The 15,747-nt window shown below is 43.2% G+C and overlaps 1 protein-coding gene across 1 annotated transcript; it reads left to right on the forward strand.

Annotated features, from left to right (window-relative positions):
• The first annotated feature begins 2,598 nt into the window (after nt 1–2,598).
• On the forward strand, nt 2,599–13,933 carry SULT6B1 (sulfotransferase family 6B member 1). Its single transcript, XM_006270023.3, has 7 exons — nt 2,599–2,800; nt 7,969–8,081; nt 8,313–8,402; nt 9,365–9,491; nt 10,416–10,510; nt 10,797–10,953; nt 13,226–13,933. Exons 1-7 carry the CDS (start codon nt 2,599–2,601, stop codon nt 13,354–13,356), a joined length of 915 nt encoding a protein of 304 aa, XP_006270085.1. The 3' UTR covers nt 13,357–13,933.
• Nucleotides 13,934–15,747: the final 1,814 nt, after the last annotated feature.

Raw genomic sequence — 15,747 nt, forward strand, 5'->3', positions numbered from 1 at the left:
AGCACAGGGCATTGGGCATGGGATGGGGGAGGGGTCACTTTTCCCCATGCTCAGCACCAGCTTGAACCTGCCCCCACTGCCAGTCTGGGCCCTGCGCTGGCTCCGGGCTCATCTGTTGGGGCTGCGTGCAGCCACAACAGCTGCTCAGTGCTGAGGAAAGTGGCCCCCCCACTTGCCGTGTCGGGCAGCATTTGCCACCGCTGCCTCTGTGCTGCCCAGTGTGCAAGCAGCAAACACTGCCCAGCAGAGGAATGAAGGAATCCTTTCTGCTTTTGTGGGTGTATGGGATTCACAAATGTTGCAGACAGCTTGAACGTCTTTTCTTGAACCCTTCTCAATCAAAAGAATGAGAAACCAGTTTACATCAATCATACAGAAGACCTTAACTCATAAACAGTATGTCTTGGAGTAACTTTCTAAGAGGCACAAACCTGAAAGTGAGGAATAGAGCTCCAAAATCAGGTGTTCCCTTCTCCATCCCCATCAGTGTGGTGCACTAACCTGAGTTTAGCTTCCAGTTTTTCTATTATGTGGCAACCTATTGGCATGCACATGAACCATGAGCTGGATTGAAGCCTTCATGCATCCTGCATACACTGACCTTTGCCACATGAGCTGACAGTAACATGTAGCACTAGCAATAGCGGGTTCTTGTTCTCTAAGTGACAGTCACTGTGGTGCACACTTTGTAAGCGGCTTTCACAGGTATTTGCTGGCAGAAGAGGAATGAAGGGATCTTGTGTTCCTTTCTAGACTTTGGAAGGAAGATTGCTGTAGTGCAGTGATGCTCAATGAGAACCACTACTCGGGGTCACTCCATGACTGGAAGCATGCAGGACCAAGCCGACGCACTGGTTGCTCTGCAGTTGGATTTGGCATGTGATGCCTGCACCACTAATGCAGGCAGTAGGGCTGAAAGGTTGAGCATCACTGCTGTAGTAGGCACAATTGCTTCAGTCTGCTTCCCTCAAGCTTGTTTATTTCCATGGGTGGTGCTAGGGAGGGACTTGGGAGGGCTATAGCAACCCCAAAATTTGCCTTAGCCCCCTCCATAGCTACCCATCCCAGTGCCACATTTTAAGAAATAGTTAGTAATTCCTATGGGATAGATTATCTAAGGGTGATCTTTTCTTGAGCAGGAGGTTGGACTAGATGACCTTCTAAGTCTATTTTTCTGCTTTTTTATGAAAAGCCCCTTAGCTGCTACTAGGAAGTCCTGTTTTCTCTTTGAGCTCACTGCTACAGGAAAACTTGATTAAGCATGTAAAACCAAACCATTTGGAAAGGATCTAATGCTTATCTTTGGGACGACAAAATTAGTTGCTAAGCTTAAGATTTCAGCTTTTTATTGTTTTTTAACATAAAAGAGAGACATTAATATACAGTAGCCTTCAGAATGGATTTTAGTGTCTAAAAGGCCTCTGGTACTTTTAGGCTATGGTATTAGCATTACAGCAAAAGCTCTGTTAACCGGCATGCTGGCTTGTAAAGGAAAAGTGAAACTGGAAGTGCCCACCGTGGCTCTTCCAGTTTTGCGGAGCCCCCATGGCCTGGGGCAAAGCAGCCTGCGTGGGTCCCTCCTCCCTGTCCTGTGGGGCCCATGGAGCCTGCAGGAGGGGTGGCAGTCTGGCGGGAGGGGCAGCAACACGGCGGGGGGGGGGGGGTGGTGACACCCCAGACAGCGGGACAGGCAGTGGCCCAAACAGGCAAAGACACCTGTTCACGCCGCTCAGTTATCCGGCATATTTTGTAACCCGGCACCCTCCATTCCCTGTGGGTGCCCGATAACAAAGCTTTTACTGTACTTTCCTCGCATCAAGTGGATTTTTTTATTTTGTTTTGTTTTATGGCTTTTATAGTCTTGTCTTTTACTACTTGTTACCGGTACACTTTCAGTTTCTTTTAAATCAGTGACATGGGGTCATAAATGACGTGTGCCCCCAGCAGCTGGGGGGGGCATGGCAGGAGCGTGGCAGTAACACAGCGGTGGTAAGTGGGAGCTCCCACAGATGTTGCTGGTGCTGTCGGTGGTGGGGTGGGGGGCAAGTGGTGACCGTCTGCAGGCACCACCAACAGTGTCAGCAGCGCCTTTTTGTAGGGGGTGCACTGCCACGCTCAGGGGTGCACTTGCACCCACGTGCACCCCGTACGCATTGCCCCTGCATAGGGTTGAACTTGCTGACAAAACTGAAACCACCTAACATTGGTGTGAGAAGCTTTCCTGCTGCTAACGTTACATAGGATTAAATTTAATATTTTGCAGCCTATTCCTACAATGTAATCCATTTCCTATTGCCATTTCTTGCAGGGGGGCTTAATCCTCTTTCTTGTCTTCACTGGGATTTCTAACAAGAGTCAGTCCTACCCTTTGGAAGAAGAATGGCAAGATCAGGCCCTGCCTCTATTCCTAGGAGGGTGGGGAGGGAAGAGAGAAGGAAAATTATTTGATTGCTTTGGGTTTGCACACGGTGTGCAACATGACCTGCTTTGTGTTGTATTGAGGAAAACAAAGACATTTTTCACCCCACCCCTTAAGATGCCTATTTAAAGGCACTTGTTACTTAGACATAGTAGTTTCGCACACTGAAGGTGACAAACATGGCTGGTCACCAGAACAAATTGGTTGATGAAATAGAGAAAGCATTAGCAAAGTCTGAAGGGCTTGCCCTTAAGGATCTGCTGTTCTCTTATAAGGGAATCCCGTACCCCTCCACTGTGTGCAGTGCAGAGACATTCCAGGCCATGGAGAACTTAGAAGCCAGAAAAGATGATATCGTGGTGGTGTCCTACCCCAAATGTGGTGAATACAGCATAAATAATTATCACTTGCTATACTAAAACATGTATTAAGTTATAAGAGGGAAAATAAGAAATTAACGGTGGTTTTTAATGCTGAATAAATATTTTGCGGGAATTTTACATTAGGCATTTTTGATACAGAGACAAGAATGTTTTATTTTAATTTTGCAGTCTTTTGGACTTTCTTTTCAATATGTTGATCTGAAATCGGGTAATCGATGTAATTGTTTAGTGCTGTGGGTGGTTGTATACTGGAGAAGATGCATGAAAACAAAATAGTCTCTTATATGTGCACTGGGGAAGAAAGTTCGATGCTCTTCATCTTGTAATTACCTTAGTGAGCTGTGTGAAAATGGAATGGACTTGTATGTCACAATGCAGGAATAATTGCTGTCAATTAGGAAAGAATGTGACAGGACATAGTGTGTGTTTTTTTTAGAAGTTGAAACTGTTCTATAACATTTTTCAGTTTTAAGTTGGTTTTGATAAATATAATACAGTTCACCTTTGGACTACAAAAAGGGTCTACAACATAATATGCTAGTAGTCCATGCTCCTTTTTCTGGTGCTTTTCAAAGAGAAACAGACTTCCCATGGGAGCAGCTCAAAATTCCTAGTCAGTTTTGAGATGGAGCTTGGTCAGCTCATGGCAGGGACTGAATGTTGTGCTTGCCTGTGAGAGCAGAGGACAGGATTTCAAGACCCAAGTCCCTTCCAGTCATATATTTTTGTTTTGGGTATCAGGTTGTATGCATTTGGCGGGGAGGGGGTGTGGAGTTGGGGTTGTAGGAAAGTGTAGGGGTCCAGGAAAGGACAAAATAGTTTACAGAGGACAACCACTAGAAATACATGCATATATGCATTTAGTTTGTTTGTTTATTTATTTGGTTGAGAAATACATTGCGTTAAAATGAAGAAAGGATACAGTTAAATTATCCTGAAATATACAAAGCACCTGTCATTCCCACGAATCACCTGGAGCTGTTGTGTTCAGCACTCAGTTTTAATTCAGGCACAACCTCCCAATGACTGGCATGGGAGTTTGCCTTAGTAAGGGCGTAAGAAATATGCTTACAGTGTTGAAGAAATGTTCTGGTGAGACAGGAAGCTGAACCAGAGGGTGGTGAGGACAAATGCAAAATGTGGGAGATGGGCTCAAAATGCAATATCTGTGCTACAACTGCCACAATATAAAGGGAGGGGGACATTTATATAGTTTGGATTTGGCTTGGATTTCAAATGCCACCCCTGTTTAGTAGCTTTGCATGATGTCACCTCTGCTGACACGAAGACAGCTGGTGATAAATCATGGGTGGGAAATTTAGATGAGGGACAGACATTGCTAATCATTCAGCGAGAATGACCCTACAGCTCTCAGCAGGGTTCCTGTACCTGTAACTGTGTGGGGCAGAAGGAGAAACCTGCCACTGTGTTATAGGCAGCAAAGGGAGGCAGCATACATTAATGGAAGACGTTTGTTAAAGGGTACACTGAACAAGGGAGAAAGGAATAGGGAATACTACATATGTGCACATTAAAGCAGTGAGCATTGCTGGGGAAACCTTTTTATTTGCCTACTTGAATTTCATATCCCATGGATATTTGATCTCACATTCATAACTACTATTAAATGGATAGTTTTTTAATTTGATCTTGTGAGTTTTAGGAAAAAGGTGTGTGTGTGTGGGGGGGGAGGGGGGAATAAAGAATTAGATGAAAAAAGAAGAAATTGGTTTGTGCAGTTTAAAACAGTGAGTTGCTGCGCATGCTCTTGTCCCACTGGTATAGCAGTCAGAAGGGTGCTTAGCACTTTCTAGGACTGAGCCCAAGAGCCACAAATCAGCCTGCACACCTTTTTACTGAAGGAATGTGCTGCAGAAGAACTGCAGCTAAAGGACTTTGGGCACTTTTACACCTACTCCGGAGGTGGGGAGGGCAACGCTTTAATTAGAGTGGCTCTGGGAGCCACTCTAATCAAAGTGCCGCTGTGTCTCATGTATCAGCATCCCTGTGCTTAAAAATGGCAGCGAGGGCACTTGAACTCAAGCTCATTCAATAAGCTTGCATTCAAGTGCCCCACCACCATTTTTAAGCATGGGGATAATACCAAAATTTGGGGTGAGGTGGGCACACTAGTAGGGAGGGAAAGACTGCAGCAAGACCTGGATAGGTTGCAGGGGTGGGCTAACAAAAACAGGATGCGTTTCAATACAGACAAGTGCAGGGTGCTGCACATGGGCAGTAGTAACCAGCAGCACACTTATAAGATGGGAAACTCCCTTCTTGAGAGCACGGAGGCAGAAAGGGATCTTGGAGTCATTATTGACTCCAAGATGAACATGGGCCAACAATGCAAGGTCACGGTCGGCATCCACAGGTGCATCTCAAGTAGGTCCAAGGAGGTGATCCTCTCCCTCTACGCGACACTGGTCAGGCTGCAGCTGCAGTACTGTGTCCAGTTCTGGGCACCCCACTTCAAGAGGGATGTGGACAACATTGAGAGGGTCCAGAGGAGGGTCACCCACATGATCCGGGGACACTAGGGCAGACCCTACACTGAGAGGCTACGGGACCTGAACCTGTTCAGCCTTCACAAGAGAAGGCTGAGGGGGGACCTGGTGACTGTCTGTAAACTCACTGGAGGGGACCAGAAGGGTTTGGGGGAGACCTTGTTTCCCCTAGCGCCCCCCAGGGTAACAAGGAATAATGGCCACATGTTGTTGGAGAGTAGGTTTAGATTAGACATCCGTAAGATCTACTTGACAGTCAGGGCGGCTAGGATCTGGAACCAACTTCCAAGGGAAGTGGTGCTGGCTCCTACCCTGGGGGTCTTTAAGAAGAGGCTTGATGCCTACCTGGCTGGGGTCATTTGAGCCCAGTTTTCCTCCTGCCCAGGCAGGGGGTCGGACTTGAAGATCTAGATTCCGACCCTACTTCTATGATTCTATGATAATTACCATGCTCCAGCAGACTTGATTAATTGAATCTGTTCCAACACACTATAATTACAGCATGTCAGAGCAGCCGCCATGCTTGCGTACAGGTGCCCTTCATTCCCAGCAGGGCCTGGACTGCTCTTAACTGTCTTAGAATGGGTGTTGGATGATTTAAGATGAGCATGCACTTTTGGGACCTCTTGAACAATGTTGGCTGCTGCAGTAGTGATCAAGCTCAGGTGGCTGACCACATCATCTATGAATGCCCTTATGGCCTTCCTTTGGTTGCCCATGGTATTATTGACATTGACCATTCTACCTGCTGCTGGCTTTCTGGCTCTTGTTCTTCTGACATATGAGGGTAGCGACACTCACTTCTTCATCATCATCATCATCATCATCACTACAGGAACAGAGTCCAGCTATTTGGCCATGCCATAAAAACAAGACTCTGGCTTTTTAAGCTATTGTGTTTCTTCTGTTGGGCCCAAACTTTCAAGGAGCTGACTATCTCTTGAACTCCCCGTCTCCCACTGACTTTAGATATTCAGCACCTCTTTGGATCAGACGTGAGGAAAACTCTCCAAGTTTCCCTTTGTCCTCCAGAGCTTTAGCATTATCCTATTCCCTGCAATTCATTACAGATTATGAAAGTTAATCTTCAGAAAACATCTCACTTATATGAAATGTTTCCCACAACTCTAAGGCCTATACTAGATGAGTAAACAGCAACTGATGTGGAAAATATTTAGCAAGGTGTGAGTTGAAGGAACATGTCAATTCATGTTATACCAGATATTTGAGAAGCAGGTGGGAAAATAAAAGATTTGTTATTTTAGGCCTATCAGATAACTTTGCTTTAGAAATCAAATTTTTATTTGTGCATGGATGTTATGCAATGTGCAGGCAGGGGCATGTCTGTGGAGATACTAATGTTCTAGTTTCCATTTACAGTTCTTAAGACTCCTAGTTCTTAAGTTGGATTGAAGGGTATATCTATGCAGGACAGTGTTGCTTAAGCTTTGTTTGAGGGCAAATATCACCCCTTCATGAATTCAGTCTGGGAGGTGTGTGTAATTAACTGTCTTTTACAGAGAAAGAAACCACAATAGAGATTTTTATTTAACTAGCACCACAGGTATGTATAGTGCTTTCCAGACTAATATAAAGACAGAAAAGTCTCTACTCAAGTGAGTTTACAATCTGAGGTTAATACAAGAAAACAGCAGTCTATGCAGAGTGAGGAAGTCAGAGAAAAGAAGAGTCAGGCAAGGATTGTCTTTCAGGGAACAGCTTTTCCACAGAGAGCCTGAGGTTTAAACAGTTTGCCTCTTGCATTTCTCATTACCATCTCTAGCAGCTGCATGCACATGGGAGTCTCAATGCACAAAAGGTTGGGTCAGCCAGTATTACAGCATTATCTCCACGTACCCTGAGGAAAGCCTTCCAAGGAGCTCTCCACAAGGACAGGGAAATGATGCTGTGGTCCAGGGAGAAAACAGCTTGTCACCTAGTATTCCTTCAACAACCAGTAGTACCATGCTTCATTAACTTTTGAGCAGAGCATTCTTAGTGCCTAGAAACCTTTGAAGAGGAGACCCCAAGAGACAGACATAGGAGGGAATGACCCAATGGTATAACTTCATTAGAGCAACTCCATCAGGTGGCAAAGAGCAGATGTGATAGGGTGCTTCAGACTCCATACAGAGGAAGATTTATAAAATTTGTGTGTGTGGTACCTCTTGTTTGCTTCATATGGTAGATGGCTGATAACTTTCCATCAGATTTAATAACTTAGCAACTTGCTGGTCTTTCTCCCCTCCCCCTCCCCCCCCCTCCCCCTATCTTCTACATTTGTTTTTCCATAGATGGGAGCTAGGTGCCCTTTACTGTTACTTTCTGTTTTATAAATATATATTTTTTAAAAACCACAAGTACATTCATGACTAAGTTGGATTCCAATGAAGTCAAATGTCACTAATTCTAAGTCCGGTTGACCTTTTTGTAATCTGGGCAACATACAGCCTAAGGTGCAGGCTGTCACGTAACTATTTAGCTTCTTTATACTGAAGATTTAATTTTGTTTAGTGCCTTGAGAGTTTTGAGAGTATTATTTGCACATTGATAAATGCATTTTCCACAGTAGTAAACCACTATAATGAGAAGGTTCTGAGATCCATTATAAGCTTCTTATCTATTGTATTTATTTTAGTTTGCTTGTTTCTTTGCCCAGGTGCCAACTGGCTTATCCAGATCTTACATGACCTAATCTTTACAACTTTACAGAAAAAAAATGAAACCTCAGAACTGCCATTTTTTGAATGTGGAGATCCAGAAAAATATCAGGTTAGTGGGGAGAAATGATTAAAACAAATGAAGTGCATTGTTTTTCTACCCGCTACCTACACACACACAAGCACACTAGTCATGTAGCATGTGGGGGTTTTTCTCCTGAAGAAAAAAGACTTAGATAACTGATGTTCTTTGATTAGCATAAGGGGCTAGCTCACATATGCCAACATTTTTGTACAAGTATAACAAAGTGATTCTCACTTATTCTTTGGTTTGCTTTTAAAGAGGTTGAAACAGTTCCCATCTCCCAGGATTTTGGCAACTCATGTTCCCTACGATATGATCCCCAAGTCTATCTTTAAGAATAAAGCCAAGGTGAGTGCCTCACATCTATAGCATTTCAAGTGTAATTTTGGGGACAGAACCTTAATAGGACTAGAACCCAGGTGGTGGTGAGGAGAAGGTGGCTTTAAGACACCTTAATACTACTGAATTCTGGGGCCAACTGGATGCTGGTTTGGCATTTGATGTAACTTAGATCACAGTTATAGTTGTTCTAATTGACATTACCAGTAAGTCTTGGTTGTTGGCTCAGAATTGTTGAAGAGCTTTACAGCTACTACTTCTCCTTTATAGCAGAAAGGTTGGTGTGAATAGTGTAGAGGTTGGCTATGGTGGCTTAATGACTTACATTTTCTTTTATGCACAAGAACAACCTGTTGAAGCCTTACACACATGGACAAGTTGCTGAATTTTGTTTCAAGTCAATGACAGTGCATCATGGAGCTATGGCAGATACGTTAGGTTCAGGATAGAAGCAATAGCTAAACAAGGGGAGAGGAGTGATAATTCTTAGTGCTTTTTCAGTTGATATTTATTATAAATGTTTTTTTCTCATTTTTGCCTATTTTATTTTTTTAGAAATGCTTGTATTTACTCTAAGAGGTGTGAAATGATTCCTGAGAAAGTGGGGAAAATGAATAGCACTACTACAGTTTCCCAAAGGGGAATGCAGTCATATTTTACAGAGAGTGGGCTGTAAGATTCTCTAGAAATTCCCCAGTCTTGGGTAACCTGGGCACAGAAGGATTTTTGCCAGTATTACAGTCTTTTTAGTCTCTCAATTCTTTGATTCTTTTACCACAAGATCATGCTTTAAAAATGTCCAAGGGACTTTATTACCAATTTTTTAAATTTGTTTTTTTGCCCTACATACTAATGAAAATATTTCATAGCTACAGTACAGTAGTGGTTACAGAATGTTGGTTGTACTATCCTTTTAGTTACCAGGGTAAATAAATGATCAAAAAATTGCTGATCTCTTCCTCCCATTCCAGATACTGGTGTTGTTTCGAAATCCTAAAGATACAGCTGCATCATTTTTCCATTTTCACAACAACGTCCCATCCATTCCCAGTTATAGCTCTTGGGATGAGTTCTTCTCAGAGTTCATGAATGGAAAAGGTATAATTACTGTCTCTGAGTGTATCTGAAAAAGATAAGCAGAATAACAAATAGTTGAAAACAACCAAATGAAGACAGTGGGAAAACAGCTGTGTAATGGTGAGATTCACTGGGGATAATTCCCCAGGATAAGATGCAACTGAATTCCAGAGTGTGATGCATGTTCTAAGGTAACTTTGCTTCTGAGCATCAAGTTATTCTAGGAGTCAAGTACTTGAACGATAGCTTAACAAGATCTTGTTCAAAATCTCTGCCACCTGCAGATGAAAGAGATAATCAGAGTCAGCAGTGCTAACAAAGGCATTTCTGTTTGGGCTACTGAGGCCAACAAAAATCCCGGTCGTAAATACCCCCTCCTTAAATATGGGCCCAATTGGATCTGGATTTAGATTTGGATTTGACTGCTCAGAGCCATCTTTAGTAACAGTATATATAGCACTGGAAGCTAACAGTGATACAAAGTAATGAAGTACATGTTTCTGGACAAAGTCATTGCTTTCAACAAGAAATCTATGCTTCTCCATAAATACAACATATACAGCAACTATTTAATTCTTGTCTACATGGGCGTAATTTGTGGGCAGCAGAAATTGGTTCTTAGTGGGTGTATCTACATGAGATACTAAATGTGCAATAGATTAATTCTACTGTGCATTAGCACATCATGGCAAATGCTGTGCTATTGCGCTAATGCGCAGTATAATTAGCCTACTGCACATGTGTATCACTTAAAAGGCACGTGCCTGTACTACTACACAGTAGCACTGGCTACTGTTCATTTAGTTAGTACCTCTTATTACAAGTACTAAACTTATGCAGAGTAACCATGGCACATTAATGCACGTGTAGACATGCCCAGTGAGAGAGAAATAAAAACTTAATTCTAAAAATGTTCAGGGTGAAGCTTTTCTGTCTGCTTTGCAGTCAGCTGGGGATCCTATTTTGACCATGCAGTTGCCTGGAATAAACACATTGAGGATGAAAATGTTCAGATTTTGATATACGAAGACATGAAAGAGGTAAAGACATTGATACTTACAGGCAAGTATCTGATTCCCCCTCCCACTAAAGTTGATGGCAAAACTCAGAGTGATTTCAGTGGCAATATGATTATCTCATCGCAAAAAGCTAAATGTGGATGCAGGTTTTTAGAGCTGAACATCAAGGTCTCCTAGCAAATATACTACTTGGGTCCCTTATCGATAAGTCAAGGTCATATACCTCTCAAACACAGAACACTTTTTTTTTAGAGGAAGCATTTTATATTTTGCTATAATGTGTATCATTTCACTAAATTGCTTTCAGAACCTGGCTTCAGCAGTAAAGCAAATTGCTGACTTCTTTGGAATCTCTCCGAAGGCAGAGCAAATTCAGTCTATTGCAGACAGGGCCAGCTTCCAAGCAGTGAGAGATAAATCCCAGGAGACACATGGCTCAGTTGGCCCAATTCTCTTCCGGAAAGGTAAAAAACCCCAAACAAAATACCCCCTAGGTATCAGGATTGTCAGTGGCGGCTACACTTCATTTACCTGTGACAGGAACTTGAAGCAGTGGTTGATCAGTCCCTTCTGATTACCCTTTTTTCTAGCAATGAAGCACAATGAAATCATGCTGTTTGGTCATGGCTGGAATCAGTTCCTATGAAAATCATGGAAAGGTTCTTACTGATTGCTGTAGAAGCTGGAGAAGGTTCTAAAATTCAATTTATGCCATATTTCCGTAGAGTTTTCTTCTTAAGTTTCTTAGGCAGCTAGTGTGATTAAATGTGAACCCGAATAAAAATTTCAATCCAAAAACTATAGCTGTGGTTCCAAGTTTTTTGAACCAATGAACCACTTTCATTTCTCAGCATTTCTTCTGGAGCACCATGCATCCTTACTGTCAAACTTTTAATAATTAAGTAATGGGTCAGGGGGTGGTGTTATTTGTAGACGAACCAGGCATCACCTTTCATAGCCTCAGACCACAGTAAGGGAAAAACTTCTGTATTGGTTGACTTCTGTCATTGTCCAACCAGAGTCTCAGATTCAAAAGTCCTCCAATTTGAGGTGTCCGGAATCTATATTAATTGTTTTGCAGCTTAAAGACAGTCCTTGACTATAATATGATAGGTGCTTGCAGTTGTGAGTTATGTTTATGAACTTTTTGGGCCTGATCTCCCAGTGCTATTCATCTGGTATGTTTTTTACACCAGTGCAAAAGCAGGGACAAAAGCAACCACACTGGAACTGCACTATGTTATATACTCTTTAGATTCACTTTGCAGTGGTGAAAATTATTGTGCCCATCCTGAGGCAGGTATATACTTTTTCTCCCTAGTCAGTTGCACTGTTCATGAACATAAATGTGTGTTGTCTTCAAATATGGTGATAAAGGAGATTGGGGAATTCTTCTTTCTTATAAACACTATATTTACTCAAATACAAGATGAGGTCCCCCCCAATAAGCATAGGGGGAAAAGACCCCTTATCTTATATTCACATACAAGGAAACCACATTAAAAACATTGCTTATCTTTGAACTGCTGTTAAAGGAAGCATGTACCTGATAATGGAAATTAATAATGAAGCTGATTAAATGCAGCCAACACTGAGCATGACTATAGTGTACATGGCCCATAGTGGGCAAAAATGCTAATGGGAACCTACCACAAAGATAAGTTAGTGCAACCCACCTGGAAAAGATATATGATAGTGCCTATTGAGTGTAGTCCCCCTGAGTGCTGACTTTTCCAAGTCATAGTGAGCCACTATATTGCATACATTTTGACTTCCTCTTCACTCCCACAGCTGAGCTGCACCTTTCTTTCCCATTTCCAATGATTCCGGTTTCTACATCAGCCTTAAATGTCTCTCAAACATTACCAAACAGGGCCCCAAACAGTTTACTCAGGATCCCTCAGTGGTCTCCTCTCTCAATCTGTCACAGCTGATTAGTCTGGCTCCCACCCTCCATGAGGTGAAGCAGGACTGGATTGCTCCCCTGCTTCATACACACATACATTTTTGGAGGATCCCAGGATTTGTGACAAGAACAGCTGGTTCCAGTCATGGGTGAGGGCTAATTAGCACATGGCTTCTTTGTGGGATGTATCTGGGGTGTAGTGAACAGTGCTGAGTTGTGGGGTCACCATGGCTTGAAATGCTGTTGACTCTGCTGGGGCCCAACCCAGTAAATCATGAGCCTTTTGACTTCGGACTAATATAATGCATAGTTTGTACTATATATAAGTAGGTACTACAGTACTGCTTGAAAGTGTGTTGATGGAGTACCTGTGCTAAAGCTTGCAGCAGTTTCAAAAAAGGTAAAATGCATCAATTCTGGATCAACTAAGTCTATGGGTACTATATGCAAATTACTACAGCTATGTTTATTTCATGGTCTGTTTTTTCAAATATGCTCCTCACTTCCAGGTGCTCAGGGAGAGTGCTGTCTAACAGGAAGAAAGGGGAGGAGCTGAAGTGGAGAGAAGTAGGGAGGTTGCAAAGGGGCTACCTGATTCCCCAGATTTATTCTTCCAGCTATAGTAGTGGGAGGGGGACAAATTCAAGGCAAGCCTTCTTAGATGCTATACCTGGAAAATTCTATCAAATGTATACCTTTTCCGTATATAGAATCTAATTATTGAGAGACCATCTTATAATCAGAGTCATCTTGTGTTTGAATAAATACAGTAAGTCTCTCTGTCACTGTAGGGACAGATTATCCTTTACTTGCTTTTTTTTCAATTCCAGGAACCATTGGTGATTGGAAGAACCTTTTCACTGAAGCTCAGAACCAGCAAATGGATGCCAAATTTAAAGAGTCTTTAGGTGGAACAAAGTTGGGAGCAATGCTGAAGTATGATGTACACTGCAAAGCCTGAAATGGGTTACAGAAAAGTTTTGCTTCTGTGCCAGCTTTTCATTCACTTCTATTCTAACTGGAATTGTTTAAATCAGGACAAATATTCCTGTAATTTTCACCCTGATCATTCAGCCTATATTCACACGAATAATCCTTGTTTAGGCAGGTGGTGCCAATAGGATTTCCTGGATATGTAAGGGTTGTAGGGCCTGACCTTGGTCCTTAAACTCATTTTAGCTACAATATCATGCTATTTAGTAGAACTCTGCATAAACTACAGTATGTAAGTGCTAGATTATTTGGATATGATGGAATTATTGGAAATCCATTCAACATGTTAGAGTGATTTTTTTCCAAGAGATCTTACACAGCAACCTCTGTGAATGTTCTTTTGCTTTCTACTTTGTAAACTCTTAATATTTCAGTATAAAAAGTGAAGCTTTGTTTTGTTTGGTGTTATGTTTTCCTGTTTTCCAAGTGATGATGTTATGCCATGAAAAAGCAGGGGAATTGAGCGGTAGAAAAAACTCTTGAATACTTTAAATTCCTTCCTTTTTTCATTCCATCCAGGAAGAGCACACACCAACTGCTGATACTTCCTTAGCCTGACAAAGGGTTTTTAAACCCGAAAGCTTGCTTAATAATTGTTTTCCAACTATTTAAGTTGGTCTAATAAAAGATATCAGGTTCACCCAAAGAACCTTGTCTGCCTATGTCCTTAGACCAGCATGGCTACAACCTACACCCCTGCTTCCTTCTCCAACACATATTTGTCTCTCAGTAAAATGAGGGCTATTCTGAGGGGTGTGGAGTACCCACAAACCCGTGGAAATCAGCGTGAGTTGAGAATGCTCAACACCAACTTGCAGTATCTGTCTCATAATTAAAACTTATTCACAACAAAGTTACTGAGACAGGAACCTAAAGAGGTGCGGGCTGTCCAAGTTCACCACTACAGCTCCAAGACCCACTGGTTTGGAAGCAGTGCTCAACCAATATCATCTCAGTGGAGAACTGTGTGGGATGAGAAGAGTGTAGTGCCCCCACACTACACTCCAGAACAGTTGCTGAGGACATCTTGATGCCACTCAGGTTTCTCTGGGTGGGGAATAGATTGCATGTTACTGTCACTCCAAGTGGGGTATGGAGTCACTGGGGATAGGGACAGAAATTACACATAAACCAGTATAAGTGATTGGAAACCAGTTCACATCTGTAACACAACAGAAGTTCAGTGCACATAAACCACTTTCTAAATGGCTGAAACCTGTTTAAGATGAACCTGGATGGATGTAGTATCAGACTTGACTGATTTAGGTTAAATTGGTTTATTTACCTTATGTCCCAGACCCCCTCCAGACTCAAGTTAACGTACAGTCCCCAAGCTTCGCAGGAGGCTTTGCACCTCCCCTGCAACACCCTCCCCTCCTCCCTACCCTGCAGGCTGGGCAGGCTAACCTTGGCTCAAGCTGTCTGCTCCAGCTCAGCAGGGAGGTATGTTCTGGTGCCTCCTGGCTTCTGGCCTGGGCCACTGCAGGCATGTGTCTGCAGGCATACGTCCTCAGTGCAGGCACACGTCCACTGCAGGCATATGTCTGCAGTGGACATTAATCAATGTCTGTTCACTTGCTTATCAGTTTAGTCTATGTAGCTTAGACTAACCTGTAAAGATTGAATTGATTAGCCTATACTTAGCCTGGGTGTGTAACAGGGACCACTGTTACAAAGAAGGAAGGAAAAAGAGGAAGGGCCTTTTAAGAGGGACAGCACAGACTAGGAGTCCTGTCTTCACAGGGGTATAACGGAATGGCCACAGCAGTAAAAGGCAGGAGTTCTCTAATAGTGGAGTTTTTGTAGGAGAAGGATGGACCCAGGATGCAAATACCATGAGTAGGCTTGGGGAAAGGCCAGAGTAGAGAGAAACCAGACTAACACCAGGTGTGGAGCTGGCGGGGTGGTGAGTGGGGAGCAGTGGTAATGATGTGATTGCATCCCATCTTGCACTGTGAGGCACAGTAAGCTCTTCCCTCCCTGTCTCCCAGCCCGTGGGATATTCCTGGGGGACCAGCCAGGAGCAGGCACCTGAAGGGGAGGACCCGTCGTCTGCTGCTGCTGCTGCTGTCCACAGCTGACCCAGGGACACACCTACCTGACTCAGCTGCAGCAGACCAAGAGTGTCCTGTGGGTTCCCACAGCTCTTGGGTCAGCTGTGGATAATAGCAGCAGTGGTAGGTGGGTACTCCTTTCCTGCATTTGCTCTTGGCCTGGCCTCCCTGGCTTCCCCCACTGTCCCAGGGTCTCCAGCCAGGCCTCACCTCCATCCCTCCATGGTCTGAGCTACGGCAGTGATTGCATCTGCTTCAGTCTACTTTTCTTAATCCTGCATCCACATATGACTAAGGCCAGGCAG

The sequence above is a fragment of the Alligator mississippiensis genome, chromosome 1 (assembly GCF_030867095.1).
Source record: "Alligator mississippiensis isolate rAllMis1 chromosome 1, rAllMis1, whole genome shotgun sequence".
NCBI lineage: Eukaryota > Metazoa > Chordata > Crocodylia > Alligatoridae > Alligator > Alligator mississippiensis.

Coding starts and splice junctions, on each gene's coding strand:
- SULT6B1 (XM_006270023.3), top strand. CDS start 2,599: ATGGCTGGTCACCAGAACAAATTGGTTGATGAAATAGAGAAAGCATTA. Junction 10,511..10,796: donor TATACGAAGACATGAAAGAG/GTAAAGACATTG, acceptor AATTGCTTTCAG/AACCTGGCTTCAGCAGTAAA. Junction 10,954..13,225: donor CCCAATTCTCTTCCGGAAAG/GTAAAAAACCCC, acceptor TTTCAATTCCAG/GAACCATTGGTGATTGGAAG.